At 47.1% G+C, this 15,322-nt stretch overlaps 1 protein-coding gene across 1 annotated transcript; it reads right to left on the bottom strand.

The window, feature by feature from the left end:
- Positions 1-328: 328 nt before the first annotated feature.
- Positions 329-6,216, bottom strand: LOC125544438 (uncharacterized). The gene is made up of 7 exons (XM_048708137.2): positions 5,898-6,216; positions 5,646-5,778; positions 5,116-5,219; positions 3,709-3,880; positions 3,490-3,624; positions 3,055-3,415; positions 329-2,964 (listed from the first exon to the last, which is right to left on the bottom strand). Exons 1-7 carry the CDS (start codon positions 5,957-5,959, stop codon positions 581-583), a joined length of 3,351 nt encoding a protein of 1,116 aa, XP_048564094.2. The 5' UTR covers positions 5,960-6,216; the 3' UTR covers positions 329-580.
- Positions 6,217-15,322: the final 9,106 nt, after the last annotated feature.

Below are 15,322 nucleotides of genomic sequence, written 5' to 3' on the forward strand. Positions count from 1 at the left end.
ATGCAAGACGTTTTTTGACAATATGGTAGTGTCAAAAAACGTCTTGCATTTCGGGACGGAGGGAGTAGTATATTAACCTTTTCTTTTTGTCAAGATGAACAGGTCCGGCAACCGCACATCATGTTCTAGTGATTATAGAGTGATATCCATTCAAATCTCTGCTCCAATTGTACCACTACTGCCAAGCAAATCTTCACGTGGGATGAACGGGTCACAATTCCGAAGTTTGTCCTAAGTAATTGAAGAAGAAATTTGGAGTGAAAGGAACACTGCTCTCAACGAAAACTAGTAAACTGCAGGCCAATAATTCCTCTCCATACAAACAAGGTCGAGTCAAACAAACAAATTGAACGAAATCCCGGGGTTGTGTACATCTGTGCGCGTAATGTGCTTATTACAACACTACAAGGAAAACATAACCTATCAAAGACGCTGTATATCTGAGGCCAAAAGAGAATGAAAGAATTGGTGTCCTTACAAAAAAAATACCAGGGTACAATAAGTCTCTCCAACCAGTGTGTTTCTATACTGTACACATCTCAACAGAAGTTTCTCAAACCGTATACATGTATGTGTATCCCTAACGGCGATTAGTTCGGAGCGACTTAAAATGTGCAGCAAAAGAATCATAGTCTGTTGGAAGCTTGGGGTGGACGTGGGCAGGACCAGCTGTTGGGGTGCTTACTTTCAGGGTCTCTGCTGAGGTCTCTGTGTTTCCCTCGTTTTCTGGAGAACTTCCATCCGGTTCATCTTCTTGCCACCTGCCTCTAGCTGCGGGAGGTTCAATGCGCACAGGATTTGGCAAAGACTGCTGTACTGAAACCCTGGAGTACGCAGGTGCCACTTTTCTTTGTTCAGTACTCGAGTTGGAGAATGCTTTAGCAGGGCTTTTTGGCGTGCTTTCAGCTTCAACGGCATACTGTGCTCCAACCCGGGCTCGGCCATCTCTCTTTGTATCGGGTGCTACCTCCCGAGTCCTCCGTGATTGTATCTGCGCTTTAGACAACTTTGTCTGGCCAGACCGGCGTCGTTCCAATTCTTCTTCGCTCTCATCTGAATCAAAGAAAGTTCTGGCAGTTCTTGATCTACTTTCCCTGCGCACCCCACTACCCGGTCTTTCAAGATGTGGCTCTTGAATAGAATTTTCCCTAACAGAAGTCTTGGTTGGGCTAGAAATTGGACTGCCAGATCGTTCAGATAACTTCCCTGTATCACCTGAATATAAGTCATCCCTCGTCATGGATGATCTTGATTCCACAGGCTTGCCAACAGTATGTCTCCCATCGAGATGTTCACTGTGGTAATTTGCACCAAAAGAATTCTTGGTTGTGCATGAACCCATCTGTTCAGATGATGTGTCATTCTCTTTGAAATGCACTGATTCTTCAATGCTGGCAGGAGCTCCTTCTAAGGACCGTTTTCGCAAGTTATCCCCAGAAATTTTGTATTGTGGACCTTGCCTGAGTTTGTTTCTTAGTCCAGGAGTTAACCTTCCATAATTCAGGCCAACATCACCGTCATCGCTGTCATCAGATGTTGCTGAAGTTGGAATGCGGAAAGGCGAGGGCCGATTCTCATTTGCTCCTGTCATCCCTGAGGATGTACCTTCCAATTTATGTGGTTCTGTTTCTTCTTCTGAAAGATCATAATCTCTGCTTTGCACACGACCCAAGTTCCCCCGTGCTCCCAAATAGTCATATCTAGGTGAACCGCCACTGTTTTGCTCCTTGTGGAATACATCAGAACCTGGTGGATTCTGGTATTGCTTGCTGGGCCTAGATTCATGATCTTCAATACTATCATTAACATCAGGAACAAACTCTCCAGAATTCTTATTGAACATTTTGTTCTCAGAGTAATCAGATCCTCTTGAATGGGTCCTTAAGATATGCATGTCTGTACTTGTTTCCTCGTCAGAACTAACACCATCTGAATCAAAAGTAGGTGGTCTAGTATCATTCAGGGGAATATCCTCTTTGTTTGCTCCTAAATCATAAGATGGCTGTGTTTCTGTTCTTGAAAAGAGATTTGAAGTGCTACGATCAACCGGAGATTCACTTCTAGGCTGCTTACTCCAATCTGCACTTGAGAATCCCTTGTGGCCCTGCACAGTTGGCAGCTCTTCAGTATGTTTTGAAGCGAAATGATCCAGTAAGTTCTCTTTTTGAACATCATAGTCATATTCATCGAATAAAACAGCTGAAGAATCAGCTCCAGCTTTATCATTCTGGTTGTCCCAAGACGTACTGCTGCCACCGTGGGAAGCACTAAAATTACTATAGTGGTTATTCCTGCTCTCTTGATCAAAGCTAGCTTGCCTGCTTCCTATATCCTTGGTGTGGTGCCAATCAAATCCAGCATCTGGCAACCTTTCCTCATGCAAATCAAATGGGTGATCCTCAGGTCTTCTGATATTGCTTTCTTTCTCAGATGAATCATCAAAATATGGAGGCTCAGACGAATCATTAAAATATGGAGGCTCAGATGAATGAGCATGATGTGGTTCAGTTGGCATGTCATGATCAGTACGGCTTTCAGGAGCATACGAGTGGAGCTGAGAGGAGTAAGGAGTTGACATATTCTGGCTACTCACGTGATTTGTTTCTGCTCTTTCTTCATCTTTTCTTGCATTACTTGAGATCATCCTTGGATCATTAATACCTGAAATCTGCTCATTAAAACTCTTACCATCCTTCATCAAACGTCCAGCTTGTTGCTTCCTGGGTGTAGTGTCATTCATATAAGCAGTTGATTCACAAGCACCAGTATCTTGGTCTGCATAGAAGTTTCCACGGCTAGCAAGTTGGGCTGCAGCTCTGGCAGCAATGCTTGCCATCTCTGCAGAATCTGCTGCTGCCTGTGCAGCAGATGCTGCATCCTTGAATTCTACATTCCAATTGGAACCACTAGCTGAAGACTTCCTTTCCCTAGGCCGGTTGATCTCTTCAGTCCTGGATACTGGGTCTGCAAAGATAAAATAAACAAGTAACTACGAAGAATACCAAAGCATTAAAAAGTGATGATACTAAAAAGAAGTACAACCTACAATTGTACCTGGAACTGTTGAGCCAAATTGGGAGTGAGGTCTAGAAACACTTGAACTCCCAGTATTAGAGTAGTTGTTAGATCCAGGAATATTTGCTGAGGAATAAGTAGCTGCACCATGTTGGAAGCTAGGAGGCACTGAAGCATCCGAACCCCTTCTATTTTCCTGTGTGGAAGCATTAGAGTTGGCAGTGCCATGTGGGTTTCTATTAGCTGGAGCTTCAGAAGATTCATAAGAAGGTCCTGCAGGCACACGAGAAGTGGCTGGTTGAACAGATGAATAGGGAGCTGCTGCAGGTTGAGGAGTTGGCACGCTAGAAGCAGATGACCCCGAAGTTGGAATGTTTCCTCCAGAATATGTTGATCCATACTACATGACAGACAATAGATCAGGTTAGAGCCAAAATACTCAACCTAAAAACCAATTCAGGTCTGTCAGTTTACCATCCGATCTTCATTTTGCTTCTGCTCTTCAAATGCTTTTGGCTCCCATTTTATGTTGTGCTCTGCCGCAATTGAGCTCAAGGTTTTGGTTTTAGTCTGTACATCCGGTGCTCCTGCTGAGAGCTTCTCGATTACCTGTATGCACAGTAATAAATTGTTTTAAAAGTGTACAGCTGCAAAACCTTCGCCCAATTCAAAAACTGAAAAGCAAAAAAATACCAGACGGTTTACGCCACTGTCAGGTCGCACTTCAAGAGCTGATGTGGCAAACTCTTTCCCATACTTGCTTGTGAAATTCTTCCGAACATCTGCTAGTTCTGTGACATCTGAACATCTCATTGATGCAAATATAACACTTGCTATTGCCTCCTTCAGATCAATAGGGCAAGTCCTAGATTTCAGGCAAACAAACATGTAACTGTAAGTACTGAATATTCAGGGCAAAAATAGATATGTGCCATGAGAGAACAGCAGAAAATAGGACCAATATAAATGTCTACTCAATCATCAATAATTTCAATTTGTTTTAGAGTTGATGATTATATTCCTGTGATATTTGTTAATGTTTTTAAGTTTACCAGAGGAGTGCACAAGTCCTCAACAACTATAACAGGATTATGCTGTAAATTGCTGATAAAGAAGCTCCATGCAAGTGCAACTTTCCTGAAGGGACTGATCTTTCATGTCAGTGGTGGCACTTGGCTTGAGAAACAGATTGTCAATACTTCGATTATTCAAGACTTACAGCACCTTCTGAACTGAATAACAATTTAACATATGGGCTTGCCATGAAAAAAGGAGCATGTCACTTTTTATCCAGATTGGCTCCACCAGTGCACCGGGCAAGCCCCAGCGAACCACCAAAATTCAGCGATACCCTAAATTTTGGTCATCCTTTGGATTGGTGCCATTATTTGGCATGGCCTAGGGATTTGGCAAGCTTTTATTCCAACCTTCAACAAAGTCATGGTCAGCGAGAACCACCTCTTGTTGGGTTGGTGCAGTTATGGGGGAGCTTCACCCACCAGGGTCTAAATCCTGGTGCTCACACTTACACACATGCACACTTGGACAGGGGTGTTCAATAGAAATTTAGTGAGAATTGGAACAAAGTTTTGTTGATGAATCATTCTTCCTATCTGTATGACTACCTGATCAGCATCACCGAGCCAAATTTTGGCTCACCCATGTTTAGTCCATTATTTTTCTGGCACCAAAAAATCGAGCCTGCAGTTTGGTCATGGCCAATATTTGTTAGGGTAAACGGGGGTCATTCAAACACCCTTAGTTTTTAGGTTATCCTGGAAAGGACTCTGCATGAATAATATGCGGCAGTTTTTATAAGCGCAGAAGAGTCCAGCTAAATCATGATGTGCCGTTAAGGAAAAAGATAAAAGGTAAGTCATTACCCAAGAAACCATACCCTAGTTCGCTGATAATGGATAAAAGATAACTCCTACCCTATCAACTACGGAAATAGTCCAAAAATGAGATTGAGGTGATATTCCTCAAACTATAAACTGTGTGTCTGCTTCTCTTAATGATAAGAAAGCAATTTCAGACATCAGATAAAGACATGGACAAGTAAGTACTGGTTTACAGACAAGGAATATAAACTTGGCTTACTTCTGTGAATCAATAATGGACATGCGTGCCACTATAAGTTCGCAGTACACTTCAATCAAGTCATATGCTTGCATGAATTTCTCTTCCCTTATGACATGTTCAACCTGTGGGGGGATGGCATAGGTTAGTACTGTGAGAAAATGCCATACAAAACCACAGAACTTTGCGTGTCAAGCGATCAGACATACTACTTGAGCGCAGAAATTGGCGATAACATAATGTAACAGGGTAGATAAATTAACACAATGGACCAACTATTGGGCCAATGAACCCAAGAAAGGCATGTGGTGTGGAAGACCAATCACCTAAACAAACCGCGGTGGCCATATTATCTCCATGCTCTCCCAGATTATAGCAATTTCACCAATGTTCCAGTAGAAAAGTCTAGAGTGGATTTTATCCCCGTAATCGAGTACTCCGTTCGTTCACACAATGACATCATCAATCGGATGAACTGTACTAGTACTAGGATGACACGAGCATGGTGGAGGGTGGGGTGGGGGGGGGGGGGGGGGGGGATCGAGGCGTACCCTGATGCGCGCGGTCTGGTCCTGGTTGCCGTCGAGCAGCTGCGCGACCTCGCGGCGCATCTGGCGCACCTGCACCTCCTTCTTGTTCCGCAGCAGCTTGATCCGCGCCATAGCCATCTTGAGGGCAATCTTGCTGAGACGCCACAAAAACAAAAACAAAAGCAAAAGCAAGCGTTCAATCTCGCACCCACGGAAACCAACGGAGAAGGAAGAAGAAGCAGGAACCGGCGAGCAGAGGCGATCTGGACTGACCACTTGTCGGGCTTGAAGCCCTTGCTGAGGACGCCCGACAGCTTCCCCTTGCTCCTGTGCATCTTCCCCGCGCGCGGCAGCACCCCGGCTAGATTCCAACGGGATCGAATCGAATCGGCTCCGTCGGGAGGCGGCGGGGCTGCTTTAGAAGGAGTATTATAGAAGATGCTTCCTCTGCGCGTTGGTGAGGTAGATTGGAAAGGGGACTACCGCGGCGGATGCGTGTGCTACCGCCAAGGGGAAGGGGAGGAGACTTTGTTGGTAGGAAACGGAACCGTTTTTTTGCGGGTGGGATTTCCGTGACGCGTGAGCGGAGGGGCACCGGCGCCTTCTTCAACGCTTCCGTTTGTCGATTCGCGTGCGGGAGGGGAGGGGAAGGAAGGGGAGGGGGATTGACCTTGACCGCCGCCGAACCGCGTGGCCGTGGTGGTGGGATTTCCGTTGGGTTTGGCGGGGATCTTCGGATGCAGGCACCTGGCGATATGCCATAAACAAAACGCACTTGCAATTTTTGTTCTTCCACTTCATTTGAACCATCACCTTTTTCTTATACAAGAGCATCTACAATCTTTTTTTTAAAAAAGAGCATCTACAATCGGGCGCCTTAAACCTGCCTCATACATCCGGTCAGTCCACCCGGTCACTGACCGGTCACGATGTTTCGACCCTGATGGGCTTCTTAGATGGGCCTCAAACGCTCAGGCTGATCGGTACCTCTCATATCCAATTCAAATATGGGGCGGATATGGGGCCGTCCGGGCGTGCCCCCCACATCGGACCCAACAGCCCGCCCCCACCGCATATTGCACCAAATCCAACAAACCCTTTCCTCCTCCTACCGTCGCCCTCCAACCTTTCTCATGCCCAGACCCTCGCCGTCCTTCATCCTTGCTCCCAATCTCCACCACCAGTCCTGGTCCACCGCCGGGCATGTCTTCCAGCCCGACCCAGACCGCCATGACGGAGACGCAGTCCGCCTCGTCCGTCGGCGGGGTCCCTTCATCGGTTGCGACTTGCAAGGCGGAGAACGTCAACCAAAAGTTGCGGCGACGCCGGCAACGAAAGAGGGAGGCGGCGACGGCATCTCAGGGAGGTTCGGACATGGTGGAGAAGAAGCCCTTTGCTTTTAGCCATTGTTGGATCATATTGAATGGCAAGTCCGACAAGAAGAGGAATGATGGCTCAAGCTCCAACCAATCAATTGGGTTGAACGATGTTATCGTGACGAATGGAAAAGCCATCGTGTCAAAGGATAACCACCAAGTCATGGGAAACAAGTGGGAGAAGGCACGTGCCTCTCGTGACGCCGCGGCTACAAAAATGTCGTCCACATGGACGGGCAATTTTTCGGCGAGGGAGAATAAGAAGGAGGAGAGAGACAAGATCATGTTGGACGCGCAAAAGAAAAGGATGGAGTGGGACCGGAAGAGGGCGGAGAAGAAGCTCGAAATTGGGAGGGAGAAGATCGAGTTGGAGAAGCAACAAGAGGTGATCAAATGGGAACTTGACAAGGCCAAGACATTTGGCGACATAGAGCTTGAGAAGGAGAGGTTGTAACTCGCACGAGACATAAAGGATGCAAGTATCATGTTGGCGGACGAAACCCTCTTGGATGAGCATGCAAAGAAGTGGCTTGCAGACAAGAAGAAGGAGATATACGAACGAAGAGTACAAGGCAGCGAGGGTGGCTGTGCCCCGGATGCAGGCGGAGGAGGCAGCCCGGATGCAGGCGGAGCTGGCAACCCGGATGTAGGACGAGCAGGACGCATTCCGCCTGGAGCACGACGCATTCCTCTCGAAGCAGGCGTATAACACCCTCGATGCGACTATAGCTCCCACGTGTCGAGGCACGACTTAAAGACATAATCGCATTGAAGGCATATGTCGCAAGTTAGACAATCTTCACAACATCCCATGTAATATAAATAATAAAGGGGAGATAACATAGTTGGCTTACACTCCCACGTCAAACAAGTACATAAATAACATTACATCATCCAAACACTCATGGCCCGACTACGGCGCCAAAATAAAAGAGAACCCAACATGCGACAACGGTCCCGTTCACCCCCAACTGGACACCACTACTGATCATCGGGAAAGGAGACATAGTAACGTTGAGAGTCTTCGTCGAACTCCCACTTGAGCTCGTACGCGTCTCCTGGAGCAGAATCATCAGGCCCTGCATCTGGTGTAATAGTAATCTGTGAGCCACAGGGACTCAGCAATCTCGCACCCTCGCGGTCAAGACTATTTAAGCTTATAGGTAAGGCAAGGTAATTATAGGTGGAGCTGCAGCAAGCGACTAGCAAGTATGGTGGCTAACTTATTCGCAAAGAGAGCGAGAAGAGAAGGCAAAGCACGAGCGAGAAACTAGAGAGCAACCTGCGCAAACATTACTCCAACACCGTGTCCACTTCCCGGACTCCGCCGAGAAGAGGCCATCATGGTAACACACTCAGTTGATTCATTTTAATTATATTAAGGTTCAAGTTATCTACAACCGGACATTAACAAATTCCCATCTGCCCATAACCGCGGGCACGGCTTTCGAAAGTTCAAATCCCTGCAGGGGAGTCCCAACTTAGCCCATGACAAGCTCTCACGGTCAACGAAGGAATAGACCTCCTCCCAAAACGTTCCAATCAGACTCGGTATCTCGGTAATTCAAGACACTTCGACAGGTTAAAACAAGACCAGCAACACCGCCCGAATGTGCCGACAAATCCCGATAGGAGCTGCACATATCTCTTTCTCAGGGCACACTCAGATGAGCGCTCCATACAACTAAAACCAAACCTCGAGTTTTCCCGAGGGGGCGCTGCACAGGACTCTAGTTTGGACTAACACTCAGAGGAGCACTGGCCCGGGGGGGTTTAAAATAAGATGACCCGCGGGCTCCGGAAACCCGAGGGAAAAAGAGGCTAGATGGCAAATGGTAAGACCAAGGTTGGGCATTGCGGGAAAAGCTTTAATCAAGGCGAACTATCAAGGGGTTCCCATTATAACCCAACCGCGTAAGGAACGCAAAATCCGGGAACATAACACCGATATGACGGAAACTAGGGCGGCAAGAGTGGAACAAAACACTAGGCGAGAGGCCGAGCCTTCCACCCTTTACCAAGTATATAGATGCATTAATATAACATAGCAATATAATGATATCCCAACAAGTAAATAAAGATGTTCCAACAATGAACGGCCTCCAAACTTCACCTGCAACTAGCAACACTATAAGAGGGGCTGAGCAAAGCGGTAACATAGCCAATCAACGGTTTGCTAGGACATGGTGGGTTAGAGGTTTGACATGGAAATTTGGGAGGCTTGCAAGCAAGTGGTAGGCATCGTAGCAATGGCATAGCAAAAGAGCGAGCAAACTAGCATAGCAAGGATAGTAGTGATTTTGAGGGTATGATCATCTTGCCTGCACAGTTGTCAGAATTGACTGGATCCTCGAAGGCAAACTCAACGGGCTCCTCGTTAGAGAACTCGTCTCCCGGCTCTACCCAAACAAGACAAACAAGCAACAAGGATACAATCAACCACGTGCAAGACCAAGCAATATGATGAAATGATGATATGCTATGCGGGATGCGATGCGGGATGCAAAAATGCAAGATATGACAGGAAATGCATGAACCTGGCCTCAATATAAAGAACGCCGGAAAGATGAGAAGAAATCGCTTGAAAACGATATAAAGAACGCCGGAATCGGAGTTACGGTTTGGAAATGGCAAGCGATCCAAAAATGACACCGGTCTGCGATTTACAGCAAGTAGGCATCTAAATGCAATGAGATGAACATGCTACAACACCCAAATAAGACAACAAAATACATGGCAGGGATGCATACAAGATGCTTAACAAAAGTCTAGCACTGAGCTACGGCCAATTCATCCATTAACAGGTTCAAACAAGCATGGCAAAAATGCATATGACGAACAGATCTCAGACTTAGTGAAATTAACACTCGCCTGGAATTTCAGATCAGGTAGCCCTCTTCGGAGCAACAAAACTACATGCTACAGGACCTGAACCTGGCAAGTAAAGCATGGCATGGAGCTACTCAAAGAGCTTAACAAAAGTCCCTAAGTGACCTTGAGCCAAAAGGGATCAGAAAATACAATTGCAAGCATGTGAACATAGCAAAAACATAATCAGTTTTCAGACTTAGTGAAAACTGACACAAGCTGAAATATAACTCAAGTAGGCATGTTTACGAGCTCGATGCACTCACTACGGTGCAAGTCATGGCAAGACAAGCATACCTCCATCAAGAAGGCACAAAATGCAAGCTAGACATGGCAAGAACAATAGCATAGCATGCACGGATCAACTACAACATCACCGGCAAAATTACAAACAAGTTGACAATCTGCCCAGATTCACAAAGTAGTAAAAGTAGAGCTCGATTGACTCAAGCTAGGGTGCTCCATAATTGCAAACAAAGACATGGATGGATAGAGCACTACAAGCTTAACAAAACTCCCTTACTGATCATCCTCAAAAGAGGCACGGATCACTAGGAAACAACATGAACATATGGCATCATGAGATAAACAGCTCCAGGACTTAGTGAAATCACTAAGTCCCTGAAAACAGACTTAGCAAGTGCACCACTTTGCAAGCTTGCACTAGTCACCACACACATCCTAAAAATATATGGGTTGCACCTCTGGAGAGATGACAAAACCCTTAACAAAACACATGTAGAACTCGCGGGCATATCATGCACACATTAATCATGGCAAAAATGACAAAAGTGCTAAACGGAGTAACAGATCTGACAATTAACTCAAGTAGCCCTCTTCTAACAGCATTTCGGGCATCAAGATGAGCTCAAATGAAAATGACGCAATGGAATGAAATGATGTACTCTCTGAGATGAACATTTTGATATGCTATATGCATGAATCGGAGCTACGGATGCGAAGTTATGGAGTCGCGAACATGAGCACATGGATCTGAAAATCCGAGGACTTAGAAGAAATTTTTATCCCTAGGGTTTACTGTTCACGGATCTGGATCGGATCTCGCGACACTGTAGCGGCACGGAGTCTGAGGCTCGCAGGAGAGCTCAAAGTCGCCGGAGATGGGCCGGCCGGAGTTGGACGGCGAGGCGGCCGGAAAGAGGGAGGCCGGAGCCGGCGGGCGCGGAGGTCGGGCGCGGCGGCGGTGGAGGCGAGGCGGCGGCGGAGGCGAGGCGGCGGCCACGGCGGCCGGCGTCGAAGACGGCGAGGTGGACGGTGGCGGAGCTCGCCGGGCAGCCGGGGCGAGCGGGCGCGGGCGGCGCTCGCTGAGGACGAGGGCGGCGCGCGGGAGGCGGGAGGCGGCGGCCCGGTCGCGCGGAGGAGAGGGCCCGCCCTGGGCCGGGATGGGCCGCGGCGGCGGCGCAGCTGCTGTGCCATGTGGCGGCGTGGGAGTGGCGGCGGCGGTGTGTCCGGCCCGGACGGACAATGTCCGGCGCGCGGAGAAGATTTTTAGGGTTTCGGAGGTAGGAGGAGATCCTAAAATCGGGGGGTGTTTAAATAGGCATAGAGGGAGCTAGGAGAGTCCAAATGAGGTGCGGTTTTCGGCCACACAATCGTGATCGAACGCTCTAGATGATGGAGAAGACTTAGGTGGGTTTTGGGCCAAATTGGAGGGGTGTTGGGCTGCAACACACACGAGGCCTTTTCGGTCCCTCGGTTAACCGTTGGAGTATCAAACGAAGTCCAAATGATACGAAACTTGACAGGCGGTCTACCGGTAGTAAACCAAGGCCGCTTGGCAAGTCTCGGTCCAATCCGGAAATGTTTAATCCCCACACACGAAAGAAAGCTAGAAATGACGACCGGAGGAGAACGGAGCGCCGGAATGCAAAACGGACAACGGGAAAAATGCTCGAATGCCTGAGATGAACACGTATGCAAATGCAATGCACATGATGACATGATATGAGATGCATGACAAAGACAACAACACCCGGAGACAAAAACCGAACCCGAGGAAATAAATATAACTTAACGCCGGAAACGGCAAGAGTTGGAGTACAAATTGGGAAAGTTACATCCGGGGTGTTACAAGGCGCCCGGCCAATGATCCAAAACCATCCGTCACACTCAAACATTGATTTCATTTTGGCATGTCTGGTTGATTGAACTATGATTTGCTTTGCTTTGTTTCAAACTTTTGAATTCGGACAATTTGTATCGTATGATCGACGTGCATGGATTTGATGATCAGAATTTGAGGTATATGGATGTGCGGGCAACATATGAGTGGCTGGCGGACGCTGTCTGTGGATGCGCCCACGGTCGTATAGGGGCCGGATTTGCCAAGTCTGGTTGTAGATGCTCTAAAGCCACACTGCAGGTGTGGTGGGCCATTTTATGTTGATGGATGCTTGAATGAGTAGATTATTCTTGAAAAGGTTTTTTTTCCTTTTTGGAAATGGAGACTGCCTTCCCATAATCTGCACATTGGAATGCAGAGAGCCATAAATTTACTGAATATGAAATTACCCATAGGCATCAAGGTCAAGCACATCAACATACAAAAAAACTACATCCATTTCAAAATAATTGAAGTTCTGGATTTGTCCTGAGTCAAATTTGTGTAAGTTTGATCAAATATATAGAAAGTTACAATAACATCTAGAACACCAAATTGGTCTTGTGAGATTCTTTATGAAATATATTTTTATATCCAGTTTTTTTCTATAGAGTTGGTCATAAGCAAGTTTGACTTATGATAAACCTAGAATTTTAGTTGTTTTAGAATGGAGGGAGTAACATAAAAGGACCCCGAGAGATGGCTTTGCGACATTCATCTTCTCCATTGTCAATCAAAACACCCACCTCTCGAAACAAACCATCAATTCCCATCACTGAATAGCCTTGCAAATGTCATGTTTCCTACCCGTTCACGATGTTGAGAAAAGCCATGTGCCCATTCAAGACAGAGATTTGGCACGTGTTGTCATCACACATTCGGTTGTTGATGCATCATCACCAATTCTCATTGCACAGGGAGATAGGGTCACATTCAACCTTTGGACTCATACTTGTTTGGTCCAGCACCCAAGAATGGATGCCTCTACATCTTGCCCTCGGACACGCTAGTCGCACCATCCTCCTCTAGGGTGCCAGGATGTAGCGACCCGACCCGGTAAGGGTCGAAGTCTTTGTGCTTACCGTGCTAGTCCCTGGATCGACTTGCTAGCACACACAGTATTCGTTGAATTAACAGAAATAACACCCATCTTTTTATTGCATCAATAGTTGAGGAGAAATACAATTTATTACAAATATATGGCATAAGGCAAAATAAAACAAATATTGCGGAAGCATAGAAGTAAATGAGTCCATCAACTCCACGAGCAAAAGCTAAGTGTAGCACATCGACCTATCACACCTTAATCCTCATCGGATATATCTGCAACGTGATAAGTTACAGCCATATAGGTCGGTATATTGAATGTACTGGAAAGTCACATCATAAAGAGTATAATAATCCTACTTGTACATGCAATTTAGTTGGTGAAAAGCTCTAAGTTTTGCATAAAGCTATTTTTTTCCTATTATAAAAGGTATTATTCTACCACTACAAAATAGAATATGATTGAGATGGTACCCCCATCACAATCTATTCCCAAAGTTTAATTAAGCCCAAATGATTAAGTTAAGGGTCATCAGATCTCCCAACATTTCCAATACTAAAACCTCAAATTGTCCATTAATGGAGACACGGCTAATCGATTAGATTTAACACTTTGCAAAGGTTGCGCACTTTTCCCCACAAAACTCGACCACCTCCGGAAGATCGATACATAGTCTTTCGAAAGTATTCCCCCTTAACCCACGGATAGGCCGGTACACCTACATATTCTACATCTGCTAGCCTATCTCGGAAGAGGTCACACTAACTACTCAACTAAGCCAGAGCCCATAATGTTGGGTAACGAAGCATGAAAATCAAAAAATTCCAATGAACACCCAGATCTATCTATGACAAGCATATCAACGAGAGGGGAGAGTGTGTCTACGTACCCTTGTAGACCGAAAGCGGAAGCATATATAACACGGTTGATGTAGACGTACTCTTCGTGATTCGATCACGATCCAACCGATCTAGTGTCGAACAGACGACACCTCCGAGTTTAGTACACATGCGGCTCGATGATGTCTCCTCCTCCTTGATCCAGCAAGAAAGGGCGGAGAAGTTGATGGGATCACAATCAGCACGACGATGTGGTCGTGATTGTGGTGGTGGAGTCGGAATACCAGCAAGGCTTCACTAAGCGAAAAAATGTGGACGAGAACTATGCCGGGAGGGAGAGACGGGGCAGCAGCCAAGGCCAATGTATTGGGGCGCCTTACTGCGCCACCTCCTCTATATTTATATGCGTGGGAGGGCTGGGAGTCCATCCCTACTCCTAATAGGAGTTGGCACCAAGGGGGAGAGGACTTGGACTCCAAGTCCAATCATATTCTAGGACTCCCCTTTTTCCCTTCCTAGTCGCATGGGCTTCTGAGGACTTGGTGCGCTTGGCCCAATAAGGCCAGGGCGCCTCCCCTCAGCCCATGTCAGCCCTTGGGACATGCTAGACCCACTTGTGGACTTCCGAATTGTTGGGGAACGCAGTATTTCAAAAAAATTTACCTACGATCACGCAAGATCTATCTAGGAGATGCATAGCAATGAAGGGAGAGTGTGTCCACGTACCCTCGTAGACCAAAAGCGGAAGCGTTTAGTAACGCAGTTGATGTAGTCGAACGTCTTCGCAATTCAACCGATCCAAGCACCGAACGTACGACACCTCCATGTTCAGCACACGTTCAGCTCGATGACGTCCCTCGAGCTCTTGATCCAGTTGAGGACGAGGGAGAGTTTCGTCAGCACGTCAACGTGTGTGACGGTGATGATGAAGTTACCGGCGCAAGGCTTCGCCTAAGCACTACAACGATATGATCGAGGTGTGTAACTGTGGAGGGGGGCACCGCACACGGCTAAGAGAAGACTTGGTGTGCCTTTCGGGTGCCCCCTCCCATGTATATAAAGGGGGGAGGAGAGGAGGTCGGCCCAAGGAGGGTGCCAAAGGGGGGGTCCTACTTGGACTCCCGGCCCAAGTAGGATTCGCCCCCCGCCCCCCTTTCCTTTCCAAAGAAGCGGGAAAAGGGAAAGAGGTGGAGGAGAAGAAGGAAAGGGGGCCGGCCCCCCCAACCCTAGTCCAATTCGGTTTGGGCTTGAGGGCGCGCTCCTCCACCTGGCTGCCGCCTCCTCTCTTCCACTAGGGCCCATGAAGGCCCATTAACCCCCCGAGGGGTTCCGGTAACCCCCCGGTACTCCGAAAAATGTCCGAACCTTTCCGAAACCATTCCGGTGTCCAAACATAACCTTCCAATATATCGATCTTTACGTCTCGACCATTTTGAGACTCCTCG

Source organism: Triticum urartu, chromosome 3A (genome assembly GCF_056163025.1).
Source record: "Triticum urartu cultivar PI428250 chromosome 3A, HENAU_Tu73, whole genome shotgun sequence".
NCBI lineage: Eukaryota > Viridiplantae > Streptophyta > Magnoliopsida > Poales > Poaceae > Triticum > Triticum urartu.